Consider the following 18,484-nt stretch of genomic DNA (forward strand, 5'->3'; position numbering starts at 1 on the left):
CTGTAGCTCTTAAGCACTGCTAGTAAGAGTGCAGCATGTTTCAGCTACTTTGAGAAACAGTTGGCGGTTTATGAAGTTAGACGTACACCTGCAAGCTGGTCTGTCAGTTCCTTCCTAGTTACTTAAGAGTGAAGATCTATGTTCACACACAGACTTGAACTCAGATGTTCATAACTGCTTTATTCATAATAGCTAAAACCTAGAAACAACCCATATATCTTTCAACTAGTGAATGGATAAACTACTTGTGAGATATCCATCCATTCAGTGGAATACTGTTCAGCAATGAAAAGAAACAGACTTACTGATACAAGCAACAATATGGATGGATTTCACACAATTATACTAATGAGAGAATTTAGACACTAAAGACTCATACTTCATGATTCCATTTAAATGAAATCTGGATCAGTAGTTTCCATGGTGAGGAAAATTACATAGGAGCAAAAGGAAACCTTGGGGTGATGGGCATGTTCTATATGATTGTGGTGGTGGTTATATATTTGTCATATATACAAGTGCATATATTTGGCAAAACTTATTTGTTGTATTTTGTGTCTGAATTAAACCTTAATAAAGCTGTTTTTAAGAAAAACAAATGAGCCCAAGGCACTACACTAGGGTGTGGCTTTGGGCATTGACATTTTACAAACTCCCTACCTAATTTTAACACTGTCCTAGTGAAGGGATGACAGTTTTCAGCTCTGAAAAACCAGCTCAGTTATTCCTTGAGAACGGCCAATGAAAGATTTTGCTTTCTAAAAATGTACTCCTCGGTGAACGTGTAAAACTCTGGAGAAATTTTAAGAGAGGAAAATTAGTTGTTTTCAGTCCAGGTAACCCTTTAAAGTTTAAAAGAATATGCCTGAATTGTTCCCAAAGATATTTTTCAAAGTTTGATTTAGCTGATAATTTCAGATCTTTTAAAACATGAAAATCAGTTAAGCTCTTTCTTACTCTTTCTAAAGAGCTTAGCTTGTGGTTGCTTTTTTTTGTTTGAGTGTGCATCAATGTTAAGGCTACTGTCTAATGACTCATTTTGTTGTCTTAGACCTTAGGGCCTGGTTCTCAACCCTGCCAGCATTTTAGAGTCATCTAGGCAGCATTTAATATGTCTGCACCTCCAGACCTATGAAATCAGAATCCATGGGCACAGAACCCAGGCATCAGAATTTTTTAGAGTTCTTCCAGGGTCGAGAACCACTGTCATAGGAGGTGGTTTATCTTAACCCTTGATTACTGCCCTTACCTGCCAAATGGAGATAATGTGTATATGTAAGTATCTTGATTTAACTTGGGTAAAGAACAGATGTTTTCTTTATTTTTTTTAAGGTTTATTTATTTATTTTTAGAGAGAGAGAGAGCATGTGCATGTGTGCAAGCAGGGAATGGGCCGAGAGAGGGAGACAGAATCCCAGGCAGGCTCCCCCTCTCTCAGCACAGAGCTCAAAACGGGGCTCAATCCCACGACCCTCAGGAAATCATGACCTGAGCTGAAATCAAGAGTCAAACTTTGAGGCACCCAGATGCCCTAAGAACAGATATTTTCATGTATTTATTATGTGCCTGACATAATGCAAGACTTATTACATTAGTAAGGCAGTTAATCTCCCCATTTTGCAAACTAGGAAATTGAGGTTCAAAAATTATTTATATAACAGAAAATGTTAGTGTTTCAGAAAAGACAGTATATCATAATAGCTATAAATGATAATAAAAGAAGCTAACATTTATATAGATAATGGTTACTTATAAACAAGGTCCTAGGCTACATATTGTATGTGCATTGTTTCATTTAATATGACAATATTACGTTGTTTTGAGGTGTTAGCACTATTGTAATTCCCATTATACATTTGAGTAAAAAGAAGCTTAGGAAAGTTAAGTATGTTCTGTAAATTTGTAAGTGCTAGAGCTGGGATTTGAACTAGGTGGTATAAACCTAGAGCCCTCATTCATTCATTCATTCATTCATTCATTCATTGATTTTAGAGAGAGAGAGCGGGGGAGAAGGGCAGAAGGAAAATCTTAAGCAGGCTCCATGCTGAGCATGACCTCAGCCAAAATCAAAGAGTCAGAAATCAGGAGTGCCTAGGTAGCTTAGTTGGTTGAGCATCTGGCTCTTGATTTTGGCGTAGGTCATGATCTCACAGTTTTGTGAGTTCAAGCCCCACATCGGGGCTCTGCACTGACAGTGTGGAACCTGCTTTGGATTCTCCCTCTCTCTCTGCCCCTCCCCTGCTCACACTTTCTAAATAAATGAACTTAAAAAAAAAATAAAAGAGTTTGACACCCAACCGACTGAGCCACCAGGTGCTCCGAGAGCCTACATTCTTAACCACTGTCCTTAGCTTGATCTCAAACCTGGGATTGAGTCTTAGCTATACTATTTAATAGTGTTAAATTCTTCCTGGCAAACTTCAACCTGTTTGTCAGTGTCCTATTTTCTATTCCTTCCTTCTAACAAGCCATCTGTTCTTGTGTTCTTGTAACTTCTTGTTAGAAGTATAAACAGTGTATGGTAATTTATCAGATAATATTTCTGTCCTCACAAGACTATGACAGTCCCTTGTCTTGTTCATCTTTGTATCTCTAGAAATTAGCACGGATGCTCCATTAACAATTGTCAAAAAGTGAATAGTGCCATTAATTCTATCTGGGGATTCCAGAAGGCTGCTCAGAGAACATGGCTTTGTGGTGTGTCTCAGGCAAAGAAGAAAGATAGAAAGGGCCATCCAGGCAGAGGGAATCCTCTTGAGTGAAAGGGCAAGGTGGTTTGGGATATGGTGAGTAGTGTCACATGCAACATGGGTGGGTGGCACGGAGAGGGTGGGGTAGGAGTGTAGAAAGAGAAGTATGTTGTAATTAGCGGTGGGAAGCCTTGAAATACCACCAGCCTGAGGTGTTTGCATTTTTTTTCTTTTAAAACAATGTAATGGTGGAGGGAAATTGTGTAAGATTTTTAAGCAGATTAATAACTTCCCATGAAAGTTATATTTTAACTTTTTTGAAAAAAAGATAATCTGAGATAAGAAAACCAGGAATTTATACCTCCCTAAGCAACAGATTAGGGCGAGGCAGTGGTGCTGAAAATCTTGTTTACATAAATAAGTAGATGCAAATGGAAGTATTTTTATGTGGCACTGTCACTCATTTTTTAAACTCTTTCAGAGTTTATGTACCAAAAATCAAATAATGTTCTGTCTTTAAAAATTATGTTTGTGATCATGTGTCAGCTGATAACTCCAGTACAGTATTTTTTAAATTTTGTTAAAAGCAAAGGAAGGGGAACAACTTGCAAGCAGGTTGGGTTAATCAGTGGAGTAATTCCTTTTTAATACCACACCAGATTCTTGAATTGTCCTTTTGGTACCCAGAGCTGTTTTGTACTTTAAGGTGGTCCACAACTGTACTTCTGTGAAGTAGGAGAAAGATAAATAGGAAATGAGAATTTTTATGACTGATGTCTGGTTGAAGGTATCATTTCTAGCAGATCAGTTTTAGGAAGCAGTTTTTTTTTTTAATTCTAGTATAGTTGACATACAGTATTATATTAGCTTCAGGTGTAAGGAAGCAGTATGTTTTGAGAATCTAGAAAGTGTCTCTATAAAATTATTTGTCACTCATACTGTTTAGAAAATCTTCAGGTACAGCCAGTGATATGTGTGTTTGTGTGTGTGTGTGTGTGTGTGTGTGTGTGTGTGTGTGTTTAATGTTTATTTTTGAAGGAAAGAGGGACAGAGCACGAGCAAGGGAGGGGCAGAGAGAGAGAGGAAGACACAGAATCCAAAATGGGCTCCAGGCTCTGAACTGTCAGCGCAGAGCCTGACACGGGGCTCAAACTCACAAACCACGAGATCATGACCTGAGCTGAAGTTGGTTGCTTAACTGACTGAGCCACCCAGGCACCCCAGTGATATGTGTATTTTTAAAGACTGCTGCCCTAAGTAGGGCAGTGACTGTCATGATGGAGAAAAGTATTTGGATTTGAGAGACATAGGAGGTAGAATTAACAGGACTTGGGGGATATTCTCCTGCTAATTACTTGCAGTGGGTTTGCATTTCCAGAAGCATCAAGAATGTTATCAACTCAAAAAAACCACAAAAAACAAAAACAAAAAACTAACAAAACCTAGGTTGATGAAGTACTAAGTACTCTACATATCTTACATTCAGTTAAACTTCTGTTGCATTTGTGTTTAGGTGTTTGGTTATATTTTGAGAAATCCACACTATAAATTCTTCCTAGACTGGGGCGCCTGGGTGACTCAGGCATGAGTCCGAGCAGTCCCTCTCTTTCTGCCCCTCCCTCTCTTTCTGCCACTCCCCACTCGCCATTCTTTCTCTCTCAAAAAAATAAACTTTAAAAAAAAAATTAGTTTCCTCTTAGAGTCCTCCAAAGCATTTTCTGGCATCTGTAATAGATTACTATAATGGCAAATATTCAGAGATTAAGAAAGCCATTTAAATTTTACTAAAGCAGCCCAGAAACAAAAATTAACTAGGGTAAGTTGCATTACATCCTAAGTCCCTGTTGTAGTTTTGTTTTTGTATGTGAAGATTAAGGTTGTATGAAAAACTAATAGTCAGTATATACTTATCAGAATGATGGCCAGATGGAGACTGGAGTTCTGAGTGGTATAAATGAAGATGCAGAGGATCTTTTTATAAAAAAGATAAATCTTTACATGGAGTTGAGCAAGTTACAGGGTATCCCAATTTAACTCTAACTTACTGAATTTCCTACAAATTATATGTGTGAACAATGGGAATCTACTATATATATTCTTTCAAAACACATGCTGCCTTATGCCAATATAAGTTCTAGGGAGTTTGAGAAAGGAGAAGTAAATCTGCTATTCCCTTATTCTCTCTCAATTTCTCACTTGGCTTTTATGGTGCATCTCACTGCACTAGTATAATTCTCATGTTTAAAGATTTACACAATATGGTGCTTCAATACAAGCTCAACTGAAGTAGCAGCCATCTTTCCCGATTCTGGGATTGTGCATCTTTCTTCAATGAGGTATTTGTCCATAGGCTCTTGAAGGTAAGTTTGACTAAATGTGATTTTTTTTTTCTTTTCTTTTTCTTTCTTTTTTTTTTTTTTTTTTGCCATTTATACTGTTTTGAACCTAACCTCTCCAAGATGGGATTCCACTGTATATAAACTGGGTATTAGGAAACAAATTTTTAGTCTGTGTTTAGAAAGTTACTGTTTGAAGTGCTGCAGAAGTTGGGAAAGGATGGATATTATTCATTTATTTGTCTTTCTAGGAATATTATTCTTTTCACATCCTATTTTTTTTTTCCCTCTAGTTGTGGCAATTTATGATTATACAAAAGACAAGGAAGATGAGCTGTCCTTTCAGGAAGGAGCCATTATTTATGTCATCAAGAAGAATGATGATGGTTGGTATGAGGGAGTTATGAATGGAGTGACTGGGCTCTTTCCCGGGAATTATGTTGAATCTATCATGCATTATTCTGAGTAAAGCTCAGCAGGGCTATGCTTCCCTGAATAGTCAGGTCTTCCCAGATTATCAAAAGGCCCTGGGGCTTCCCCTCCAGTGAAATGAAGGAAAGATACAAATGACACAAACTACTTATGTTTTTTTGGTTTATTCCCCAGTATTAAAAAAGCAAGCTGAATCTGAACAAATGGGTCTTTCTGCCATTATTACTATGCTGACCTGTTTGGATTAAAATAAAGTGACCATTTCTAAATATATCAGAGGTATAATAGCATAACTCTGTAAAACAAATCAGGTTAAGACTGATTCAGAAAAAATCTGGGATTTTTCTCAGGAATACTGTACACCCTTGGGATTTCTCCTCCTGCAGAATCTGTGGCATTGGATGCTCTTCAGTGCCTGTGCTAAAGGGTCAGCCTTGTGGTCTCGCGCCGTACCCGCACCCCACACTTTCTTCCACTTGTATGAGGAGAAGTGAACTAGTATTTAAATACCATACTTAACCATTTTTATAATTGTTTCGATGGCTTATTTCCTCTTAACACTGTAAATTCTGCATTCTCTCAGCACTTTGAGTGCACCAGATGAGTTAACGCTGCTGACTTGCATCCCTTCATGTTTTTCAGTTTGTAGACTGAGGATGATGAAATGAGTCCCCAAACATTCTGAGGGTGGTTAACAATCGCTGGCTTGATCTTAATGTGCTGCTGCTGCATGAGACTGCATTGCCACTAAGGGCTTGTGTACCCAGATGTGTGAAGTGTGGTAGCCTGGATCGTATACTGAAGTAGGCGCGTGAAGCTAGATGTGAGGTCCTGAGGTTCTGAAGAGATTGAACTGTAGAAACGTTCTGCTCAATAGGCATTCTAAACCCTTGCCTTAGGCATTCTTTCCAGGAGTAGAATCTTGGAGGTCAGACCAGTTATTTCTTTACTTCTTTCACTATTTAGAAAAAATTCTTTTTTGGAAAATAGCAGCTACTTTCAAGTCTCTTAACAGTCACTGGGAACAAAAGTCTTGCTACCGTCCTCTCTGTTGTTAATGGCCAGTGTTAGCTGCTGCTGAGTAGTATACTCAATTCTAGGAAAGGGAAATACTCTCCCAGTTTTGTGTGACTGGCTTTAGTAGCTTCTGTTGGTGAGAATTTGAACCTTGTACCTCAGACTAAGAATTGTGGGATAAGAGGTGTAAGGCCAAATACTTACCTAATTACATTGCTAAAAATTAATGTAATGTTGAGAGAAACAATAACAAGTATTTCTTTCTGTCTGTACAAATTATAGCTTCAAATGCAGTGGAGTTTGTAAGGCAGGTGGATTTACTCATCTTCTTTAATCAGTATAAAAAATAGTGGAAACGTCCAGGAGGGCTTGCTGCTCAGCAGGTGGAAGCTGTGGCGATGACCCAGCTCACAGACCTAACAGTGCTGTGGGTTTGTCCCAGTCCCAGGGACTTGGCCAGAAGAGCCTTTTGCCAGGTCATTTTCCGGTGCTGGGTGAGAGGGGAGAGGCAATAGCTGCATTTACTTCAAGTGAAGGCCTTTAACAGGATAGTAGAGGTCGATAAATTTGAAAAATGAACAAGTGCGCGCTAGTGTGTGAGGGAATCCGGTGTAAGCAAAAGTTAATATTCTGCTTACAAATCTGAGCACAGAACTTCATCCCCATTTAACTGAGACCCAGATATAGAGTTCCCTTATCAAGACTTTTCGTTTTAAAGTTGTAGGGGTTTTCCTCCCACACACTGCAGGTTAGCTGTTTGCTTTTAGATTTCTTCAACACTTTGAATTTAGTGTTCATTAACTTGCCTCTGCTCCATGCTTTTGTTAGGTCATCTTGACATTCTTTACTCCCTGTTTTCCTTCAAAGTAATGGCCCTGAAGTGTCGTCTGAGCCTTCGGGTTCATTATGGACCTGGATAGATTAAACTTTTCTTAGTGTTGGTGTATAACTAGGAAACCTGTTTTGAAATTAGATGTTCCAGTTTTTACTTAAATAGCTTTGTGCTGAGAAAGCTTAGTGGATTTTTAAGGCAAGGAGGTATTTTGAAATCCAGTATAGTTCTCACAGCTCACACCTACAGAAGCAGAGAAGATAATTGTGCAAAACAGTTGGTGGTAGTCCGCGTGCCTGTTGGACCCCTTCTGGATTGTGGGGTGCAGAAGACACTGATGAAGTCCTTCATACTGAAGACCTGCAGCAGAGGGGGATCCATGGGTCAGCTTTTTCTTTATTATTTAGTACTAATCTGTGTGATTGTTTTAAAAAAAACCTGTTGGATTTTTGGCATATTTTAAATTTTTGTACAGTTTTGAATTCTCTATATTGTCTTGGAAGGATGCTATGTAATGATGATAGGCCAGGCCTACACTAATTGGAGACTTTTAATGTATGTAATATTTCATAGATTGCATGCTATTAATAGTCTGTGAAGGTAGTATTTCTTGATTTATCGTAAGTTTCCCCCATTTATCTTTTTATAAACTACAAGATGGTAGTAGGAATTCCAAATGAATACAGAAATCTTACAGGATACATAATATTGTGGCAAAGATGATCCAAGTCTAAAATCTGACTAGTAAGCAACCATTCTAACAGGATAGAGGGAATCTAATGGGAGAGGGGAATTTTTTCCTCCTCAAGTGCTTTTTTTTTCCATTAAAAAAAAAAAAAAGTGACTTAAGCACCTCACCCCCCGCCCGTTGCTTTTGGTACTACTATTTAAAAGGCCATGGGGAAATTAATGAAAATACACTTTCTTGTTGACCTTATGACCAGGGCAATAAATTTAAAAACCAAAATCTAGCCCCGAGAGATTCAGCCTGTATTGGGAGTAAATAGGAGTCTTTTGAAATGTCTTGATCAGTATTTTCCATTCTTTTGGCTAGTTGCCTTCTATCTCCCTCAGGGGCACCTGCTGTTCCCATCTTAGCGTTGGCAAGGGCCTGCTACTTTTGCTGTATTCCTAAAAGTCACTAGGTGGGACATTCTTATCCCTCCCTTTCTTTCCCCCTCCTGCTGCTGTTTATTACCCAGCTAGAGAGAAGGTTTTGTGCATCTTTACAGTGATGTCTGCGATGCAGGTGTGCTCCTTAGCTGTCTTATGTTGATTACTGATGATTACTTAAAAGATTTTTCTGCTGGAGAGGCATCAAAATGGTAGTTTGCTTTTATCCTTTTGTGTTCATTTTCTTTTAGCAGGTACCTTTCTACATTAAGAACTGTTCCTTTATTTTTATTACCTTTTCTCCTTGGTGGAGAGAGCATGACATGTTCTGAAGGCCACCTTACCCTCTGAAAAGGGTTTGATGGAGGAATTGGCACGTGACTGCCAAGTCTTCAAAAAGAAGGGATCTGAATCACTTCCCATCTGTTCACTTCTGAACGTCTTTGGCCAGGAACTCCTGACTGGTGTGAAGGTGATGATTTCCCTCACATGATTTACTTAGGATCATAGAATTTTAGAGCTAGAGGATCCATTTTAACTGAGGAGGTTAGACGTTTCGTTTCAGATAACAGCTAGTTAACAGTGGTAGAGTTCCTGACTCAACGCCTGGTACTCTTTCTACAACTGTCTTAATTGAATGTGCTATGTTTCTTTAAAAACTGAGTTCTACTTGATGTCTTCAGGAAGATACTTGAAAAGATATGCTGTTTCGATAAATACCATCAGTATTCAAATTGTTTAAAGGAGTGTACTAAGTGCAACCTTAATTAGTGAAAATAATCATTTTAACCCTCTACTACACTCAGTACTATGTAGCAAAAATAGGTTCTATTATTTCAACACTGGCAGGAGCACAGCAAAAAGCCTTATTGAGAGAGCCTTATAAGACAGTTCTTAAATGGAGGCATTGTGCTCATAATCTGAAGTTTACTTTATGCTGATCTTTGTTCCTATTTCTTAAGAATTTCATAATTCTTAAAATTGACAATAGGGCCTAGCTATGTATAAATGATCCTTGCTAAATATCTTGAGGTTTTTTGTAAAAAACACAAAAAGCTTATTTTCACATTAAAATGGTAATGTCTTTTGCAACTTCAGAATTCTATGGAAAAGCAGTTTTTCATACTTTGTGTCCATGCATCTTTCTTCTTAAAATGGTTTACAAAAAAGAATGTAAACACTTGTGATCTGGCCAGTTGTATTTTTAAGCTCCTGCAGAGAGGGTTGGTGTTCTGAGTTGAGTAGAAATCATGCAGGAAAACTTGAGGGAGCAGTCTGTTGCCAGTAATGTTTTTTGTGTGTGCCATTAAGCCACCTCCAGATGAGTGGGGGAACATTGACTTCTTAATTTCAAAAATTGTATTTGAAATTGTTGCTGTGTACTAAGAACTTGACCTAAATAAAATTCTACAAAGTAAGTCCAAATGTCTTGTGAATGTATTTATGCAAGTAACCAAAGAGGTTAAGTACTAAGGTGAGTAAGCTGAAGTGTATCCTCCTGTGTTGCTCTAAATTGTTTTCTGATCACTTGCCCCCAAATACAATTCTCTTAATATAAAATTCTCTTAATATAAAAAGAGCTTTTTTTTTTGCCTTGGTTTGGCAAACTCACGGTGTACATACCTTGACATGGCGACATGGCAGGCCAACACATAATGGTGATAGCAAAGCTTTAAAATAAAAAAGGTTGTACTTTGTTTAAGAAGAAAAATCTTAAAATTTATTATCACTACTTAATTGCTAATGTATTCAGTAGCCAAAGCTTTCTCATCTGTCAGTAAAAACTAAAGGTTAATGAGTTGAATGTATTTAATTTGTTCTTACCGCACAGCTTATTTATGGGTACCACCAACATGAACAGCGAAACCAAGTTCTTAATGATGTCAATCCACAGTCAAGTCCCCATGTTTAAATGAAATCTATGTATTCTTTTTATTAAGAATTGGGTAAGCTGACATAATGAAAACACATAACTGAAAACAAATTTACACTGACTGTATGACTACTGTCCTAAGCCATTACAATATTTCACCGACAGTAACTGGTAGGAGTAATTTGGAAAATAACTTAATCCAGCAAAAAAAACATCGTCAGTAGTACTGAATATATCTCTCTCATATATATATATATATATATATCTATATATATCTATATATAGGTTTGCACAATCAGGGAGCAAGGCACATAATGAAATGAGAGCGTACATTTAAGCAGAAGAAAATAGCAACAAAGCTGAAAGAAAAATTGTAACTTCACCTTTACCGAGCTGTGCATAATCATAATGGTTTGAATAATGTCCTCTTATCAGGTACTTTATAATGCAGTTCTTTTTGCCGCCTTTTTCATGCTTTAAAAAACTATATTCCTACACTGTATCTATTTATTTATAACAAAGCTCCCACAGCCTGGATGTCAGTGTAAGCCTTGACTCCATTTTTTAAAGAAATGGGAAAACGAGCAATCCCAGTTAAATATAATGTGCAATTTTCCTTTGAAACAGTAAACAATGATTTTTACAATATTTAGCACAAGCTAATGATACCGTAATTGTACATTTCTATAAAAGGAGTTCACTAGTGGCTAATGATAAAATTAAGCAAAATCATTTGAAACATTCCAGTTAATGCTTATTTTCGAGGAGGGATTATTTACAAGTAGAGAAAAAATATATAGGAAGTAGGAATCATGAAAAGTGGCAGTTTTTGGTATTAGGTTACAATAAATCAAACAATGGACAGTTCCCAAAATGCAAAGACTTTAAGTGCTGCAAGCATGTTCTGCCTAAGAAGAGGTTGAGGCTTCAACAATGATGAGCTTGGTATTAATAGCCATCCGTGATCATTGTGGTCACTTCTGAACTTAGCTACCTTTTAATACGCAGTACTTGCCATCACCCTGACTTGACTTACTTCTCTAAATGTCTTTGGTAGAAAGTGGCCACTCTTCAGCTAGATGAAGCCATCTCTTGTGAGACAGACATTTTTTCTATTTCTGCACAAACTACAAATACTCATCTTCCTTCTCTTTCATTAGCACCTCAAAGTTTGCTTGTTGGATTTTTTTTTAAATGCTATTCCTCCAAGAGAGTTCAAGGCACTGGGGATTATAGCAGATAGTGTCTTCTCTTCAACAAAGAGCAAATGAATTGGAGATGTTTTCCCTTATGTGTTTCTCAAGTATATTCTTTTTATTTAGCAAATTTACTCTACAGCTATATTTCAGGTTTCTTTTACATACAGACCTTCTGAGGGCACAATAAGAACAGAGCACTTGTTTAGTTGGAGAGACAGCCTGGTAAAGGTATAGAGATGTTCTTCTACTGAATGTTTAAAGGAAAATAAATCTTAAAAAATTGTGGGATATTGTATTGCATTTCTCTGTACATCAAATCTCAACTTGTGAGTGATCACATATTCCTACAGGGTTTGGGATAACCCACTTTATATAAATAAGTGATGTCAATAAAACAAGACTCGAAGTGCCAAAAGATACTTGCAACCTGAAAGGGAGTTTTAGGACTAGACATCCTCTCATCAAATGTGTAAGCCAAATTATTATACCTACTTTATTTAAAGCAAGTAATTACCTCTGTAATCATACAGGGCCATAGAGGTTTAATTGGTCTAAACTTGAATAAAATGTGAGACATTCTATCAGTTATAATTTATTGGCTCTGAAGGTATATGAAAAAGCTTGTTAACATAAAACTAGGGAAAAAAGGTGACAAAGGGTTCTGTTGGTGGCTTGATAGTCAAATAAAACCAACCCATACCATTACCTGACACTTTTTTTCCAGGCTATTTTATAACCTTACATCCCTGACACAAGGTGATAAGCAGCTCTATTCCCCCAGAACAGCAGCTTCTCAAACTCTAACTGGATGCACAGCTCCTATTAACTCTTGATCTCAGAGTCGTCACTCCACTGGAATTACTTATTCATGACCTCCCAATTTTGTTTAAACTTTGTTGATAAACTCGGCATTGTTTTTAGTGGCAAGTAAACTTACACAGAGAGAGGACTTCCAGGAAAGTTCACAGCCCTTAGCAGAGTATGCCATTGGTGGGCGGGAGCACCTTGATTTTAGAGGACTGTAAAACACCATCACCTCTACATTACTTTGAAATTTTCTCATGAAAATCATTTTCCTGTAATTTTGAAATGTCATCTTTCTCATCTTAAAAAGTCCCCAAAATTAAAAACAAATTTACAGTTAAATGAGTACCTATGAAAACCTTAAGAATACTTAAGAAAAAATTACAGCAGCTAAAGAAATAATGTATTTGAGTAGTAAAAGCCCAGCTGAATAAAACTGCAATACAGAATAGTCTAGCATTTGTATTATTACCTAGAACCTAGTGTAAGTTGTTTTATCAACAGAATAGGCTCTGCTGCCTTTCCAAGTTGGTGCCAAAACTTTAAGCCCAGGGTGGTCTAATTCTGAAATTATCTGTGGTAGAAGTTAAGGGGGTCACCAATTAACTGAGTCACTGGCTGAAATAGGCACCTGTTTGCACTGCCCTCAGCAGCACGATGAGCTCATCCATGCTGTTCATTTTTCAGCACAGCCAAGTCTCAGCTGTCCAGATTTTCGTCTCTGACCAGATGCGGCTATGTGGGGTTGGAAGAGCTGCTGAGCAGAAGGCAGTGGAAGAAGGCACAGTATTAGTGTCCTTTGGCAGCAGGTGTTCTCCACGAACACACCAGAGAAAAGTTACAAGAACAGAGTAGTGTCAAAAAACCAAACCAAAACAAAAAAGCCCACAGAACTACATCCCAACAAAAATCCAAATTTAAAAACACTCCACTAGGGAGTAAAACACTAGAAGTATAATCTTTTTTTTTTTTTTTTTTTTAATTCAGCGTTTCACAAAAAACAAATGGGAAAGTTGATTAATAGCCTTCTCTGTCTTTGGAGATAGGTAAAAGAAAACAGCCTATTGTAGACTAGCCATTGGATTGGGGTAAGAATGACAGAGTTCTTCCTCTGGCCCTCTTCTCCGTGCCATGAGCATTCTAAAGGATGGCTGCTCTTTCAGGAAAGTGATATGCTGGAAGCTTCAGTTCAAGATGACTATCAGGCAAGAAGGCCTAAGGAATCCTACAATGACTAAACAGAGGCTGTACCTTAGGGCTCAAATCATGGGTGAAGGAAGACTGAGGGCACATTATTGTCCCCCTCCCCCCCAAGCAAAGCTGAAGTCCACCTATATACACATATACGTATACGTATACATATATATAAAGGCCACCATCACAACAAAAACCCTAGTGATGAATACGCCACTGTATTAGTAACTTTACCCCACAAATAAGGGTGATCCTTAAAATACAAAGCTGCAGGCAGAACACAATGGGAAATTCCTTCTCTCATGAGTTACAGTGGAGCGTGGCAATCTGTATTCAACCATTACCCAAACTGCTGTGCATGTTAATTAACAACGCAGATGTGTTAAAGGTCGCTTTAAAAGCCTAAGGATATCAAGCACACAGAACTTTGAGAACAAATGAAAAAGTCCCAAGTACCTTTTAAAGAAGCAGGGCTTTAAAAAATGCACAAAGGTACACATTGCTCTGTAAGCACATGAATATGCAGACCGATACCCTGGGGCCGTGGCAATGGTGAGGTGCCACTTCACATCCTCTCTGGGGCCATACTTTTCTGGAGGTGGCTTTATAGGAATATCTTGTGTATACAGTACAACTTTTGCTTATTTTTGAATTATTTACTATCTCTGCCCCACTGCTATGGCATCACTTTTTCCTTATGGGACAATCCTTATTTTGCACTGGTAATCCGTATTCACAACAGGTAGAGACGTTCATTTACAAGATGTGCTCATTTATCACTGCTGGGATGGCTAGTTTTTATTGTGTAAGAGCAGCTCTGAGGTTGCATTTTATTTGTAATGGTCACTTTATCATCATAAACTGATGAGACAGTACATAGTTCACATACCAAGGAAAATTCACAGGACAAAAAAAAAAGCCTAAGTATAATGCGAAGCATACAGGATTGTAGGGTGTGATGAGAGTGATAATTCTGTGTTATACCAAATTGCACATGCATATCATGTATTGTCACTTTGGACTACACTACTCCATCAGAACACCTGGTTAACCTGGACAAATCTCCACAACCAAGCTATGGCAAGCAAGAATCCTAGTGCACTCCAGTAGCTGAGGATGAAATTGTCAAAAAGCTCATTTATATTTTTCCCTCCCTGTAGGACAGTCCCATGCTTAAACGAAGTACAACCTGATTAATGATACCTGCACAGGGGCCAGTTTTGTTCTTTCCTAATCACCCATCCTAGAGCAACACACAAAAAATACGCATTTCAGAAGGTAACTTTGTTTTTTGTAATGATGCACTATTTCGGACATGGGATGTGTATACTTGATACAGCAATTGTCTACAGATATCTACTATCAACGTCTACCTAAAGCACACACTACAACTGGTGGGACGGAGCATTCCAGGGGTACCGTGTCAGACATTCTCTCACAACAAATCAAAGCAAGGATCATGAAGCCAAGCTTGATGAGGCTTCGCAAAGCTTATGAAAAAGATTCCAATGGTACAAAAAGAACTACCCGGGATTATAGTACTAAATTATCCATGTATTGTAGGTGAAGAGCTTACCTGTGACAGAACACATCCTAGATACGGGTGGGATCATGGCAGCGATACTGCAACTAGAATGGTTTGGTTACATCATATATTTACTGCCTATGCACGAGCACGAACAGATACGGTGTCTGTGAAAACTTCCCCATACTGCACTATTTCTCCATCCGTGATGCTGACAGAGTTTCCTGATTTAAAGTGCCCCTTCATGTACAGTCATGAAGTGTCAGTCAAGCAGTTCGAACTTCAGCCAAATGGGGAACAAACAAACACAAAAGCCCCATTGGTACACCAAACATTCTGTTGTCTTCTCAAATTGAGACACCAGCACATAATCCATCTATTCCTTAAGATATAACACAACGTGCACAGACAGGCTGTGCATGGACACTTATAAAATGCCTTCTAAATAAGTCATTATAAGTTTTTGGTCCAATCCACATGATAGATAATAGAAATCATAAGGGACAGGACACAATCCCCTTCCAGGCCTCTTCCACCCAAGATACACAAACCCATTTTCAGATTAGGAGAGAAAAGGAATAAATAGATTCACTCTCAGCTATATATATATACATATACACATACATATATGTATACATATATATACATATACATACACACACTATATGTGTATAGCAATGTGTGTCCACGCAAATGTACACACACATAGAGCTGGATACTACCTGAATAACATCATCATACTAGGAGGCTCTGAACACCAGAATTCATAGGTGATCAGGTGAGCTGATTGTAGAACTGATTACAGACACCATGAAAATAAAGTCCTATGGTAGCTACTACCAGTCTCTTGAGAGCTTGGTATTCTGGTCTCTCTTGGGGGGAGCGGGAGGGGGTCCTCTCCGCAACGTTGCATAGCCCGATATATGACTCCCTCCGTAGCCAGCTTTCTGTTGATCAGAAAGCAGTTCAGGGGGGGCGGGGGCAATGCCATATCATCCATGGTGGCTGTGGGTTCTGCTCTGGACATGCGGGAGGAGGAGAGTGAGCCATGCCGGGTGATGGACTTCCGTTGCAGTGTCCTGTTGAGGTCAGCTAGGAATCCAGGCTGGACACTAAGGCTGGATTTGGGAGAGGTGGGCACTTGTGGCACAACTGTGGCCATTGTTGGCTGCTCAGAGATCTCTGCTTGAGTGAGGCGGGTGCTGTCATTCCGTTTGGGTCGTGTGGGGGGAGGGGCCTTCTTCACGGATGTTTTGGACCATGGCTGGGGTTGAGGATTGACAACTGCCACTTTTGGAGAGGTGTTTCCCGAGAATACTGCCGGAATCTCTATGGGGGGCAGAGGAAGCTCTATTTCAGGTGGAGGAGGTGGAAAGTCAGAATCAGATGGAGGAGAAGGAAATTCTACCACGGAGTCTTTTCCACGTCCACTCAGAACGGATGCTTTTGCGGATACACATCCTTGTTGGAGAACTCCGGGAAGGTTAACTCCAGAAAGATTCAGTTTTCCAGGTTTGGGGGGTGCTGCCGGAGGGGGGCTCTCTTTGCTGGGAGACCCTGACGGTTCTGCTGGCGATGCGAACTTGCTCACTAGACTGTCTACCGAGGGTCTTTTGGGCTCAGGGTGCTCTGCGCAACCGCTGGACTTAATGCTGGAGTTTCGCTGTGGGGTTGGGGGAGGTTTCTTTGCCCCGGGGCTGGACGTCTTACTGGTCTTTTTGCCAGGAGATCCACTTTTGTCGGAGGCGGAGGCTGGAGAAGCTGTGGGTGTGGCTGGCAGTGGTGGCGGGGCTGAGGCCAGCGGTGGTGGTGGTGGTGGTGGTGGTGGTGGTGGTGGTGGAGGAAACACCAGGCTGCTCTCAGGTGGAGGAGGAGGGAAATCCGGAGAAGGGACAGGGATGGAGCTGGGCTGCCACTTAGGTTTTGCTTTTACAGCAGGAGGGGACTGAGGGGCCACATTTGCTGTGGGGGGCTTTAAGGGCTGTGACTCCACGTGAGGAGGGGTTGGGGGGGGCGGAAACTGGCTGGCTATCTGCTTCACTACCGAGGGCACCGAGGGCACTGGAGATAGTGGGGAGGGAGGCGGTTTTACACAGAAGCTCTGCTGCTTGGGTAACGTGGGTGGCGGAATAGGGCCAGGAGGAGCAGGGGGAGAGGGTGGAATGTGGGAAACAGGAAAAGCTGGCTGCTTTTTTGCGGGGGGAGCCGGAGGAGCAGGTGTAGGTGGCACAGCTTGTGTCATGACAGGTGGCACGGTCTTGGTGCCGGTCGGTGGGGGCACAGTCACAAGGGGTTTGGGGGGTGCCTGGGGAGGGAGGGGTGCAGGGGCAGGAGGGGCAGGTGGTGGTGTGGGAGGAGCCACTTGAGTGGCATGCTGCACGTGATGAATCTTCAGCGGGGGAGGGGGAGGGGGAGGGCTGAACTGTGGGAGGCATGGGGTGCAGGGCACCGGTTTTAGCTGGGCCATAGCTGAGCCCGGGGTGGGGGGTGGGGGTGGAGGAGGGGGTGGGGGAACCACTCCATTGGGGGGCACCAGGATCTGAGGTTTTCCTGACTGTGGGGTGGAAGCCAGAGACTGTATCACTGAGGGTGGTGGAGGCTTGAATAGGGCTCCCGAGTGCTGAGAAGCATTCTGCAGCCTGGTTATTGTGCTGTACTTGACAAACATCGTGGCTGCTGAGCCTGCAGAAGGTGCAGACTGGCTGGGCAGGGGAGGGGGAGGTGGGGGGGGAGGGGGCGGGGGTGGGGGTGGGGGTGGGGGCGGGGGCGGCAGAGGTGGGGAAGGCTGTGAGGCGGTGTAGGGGGTGACCAGCTTGGGCTGTGGGGATAAAGGGGGCATAAGTGAAGTGTAGGGTCGATTCAGAGACTCCATTCTGGCCTAAAAGGAGTATAAAAGGGGTAGTGGGATGGGAGAGAGAAAACACAACAAACACAACAGTTACAGAGGTAAGCTTTGCGTAAAACTAAACAGCAAGGAATCTGGGACATGCAAGAAAGGACTCAGCAGTGGGACATCACAAAGGCGAAAATCGGACTCCCTGGGCAGCAAGGCACAGCATTTGATCACCCAGCACTACTCTCAAACGGCAAGACTGCCTAACAATCTAGGAAAAAGGTCCTGCTGCAAAAGCTGTTGACGGGTGACGGGCGGCCTGATTTCTGAGCCCTGACTTTCTCACACCTGCCCTGAATGGGCACCCCCGTGGGTGGACCTCCGAGCACAGACCCCACCCGGACTGTGGCAAGTGGAGACGTGATGGGTCGAGTTCACCTTTCAGTCTGTGGCTGCATCCACATCAAGCAGATGCCATAACTGGGTTTAGGAGTGCTGGTGGAGGGCCTCCTGAGGAATGAGGATGGCTTTTTGATGCTAGCAAGCGGACACGTGAGAATATGAGAATGTTCAGCAGGCGTGCACAGTCACACAGGAATGAATGAGCTTGACACACACACTCGTGTTCGTGTGAGA

General features: G+C 40.8%; 2 protein-coding genes across 21 annotated transcripts in view; one reads left to right on the forward strand and one right to left on the reverse strand.

The window, feature by feature from the left end:
- Positions 1-18,484, forward strand: part of ABI2 (abl interactor 2) — a 139,303-nt gene that overhangs the window by 112,537 nt on the left and 8,282 nt on the right. For 11 of the 20 annotated variants that reach the window (XM_042949819.1, XM_042949813.1, XM_042949818.1 and 8 more), the window contains one exon: positions 5,320-9,838. In XM_042949819.1, coding sequence (XP_042805753.1) covers positions 5,320-5,495 — 176 coding nt within the window. In that variant the 3' untranslated portion in view covers positions 5,496-9,838. Of the gene's footprint in view, positions 1-5,319; positions 9,839-14,650; positions 15,014-18,484 lie in introns of those variants that run through there. The other 9 variants (XM_042949827.1, XM_042949831.1, XM_042949830.1 and 6 more) reach the window with 4 other exon arrangements.
- RAPH1 (Ras association (RalGDS/AF-6) and pleckstrin homology domains 1) overlaps positions 15,688-18,484 on the reverse strand; it is a 99,383-nt gene continuing 96,586 nt past the window's right edge. The window contains 2 exon segments of the mRNA XM_042949809.1: positions 15,688-15,991; positions 15,994-17,893. Coding sequence (XP_042805743.1) covers positions 15,852-15,991; positions 15,994-17,893 — 2,040 coding nt within the window. The 3' untranslated portion in view covers positions 15,688-15,851.

Source organism: Panthera leo, chromosome C1 (assembly GCF_018350215.1).
Source record: "Panthera leo isolate Ple1 chromosome C1, P.leo_Ple1_pat1.1, whole genome shotgun sequence".
NCBI classification, from domain to species: domain Eukaryota; kingdom Metazoa; phylum Chordata; class Mammalia; order Carnivora; family Felidae; genus Panthera; species Panthera leo.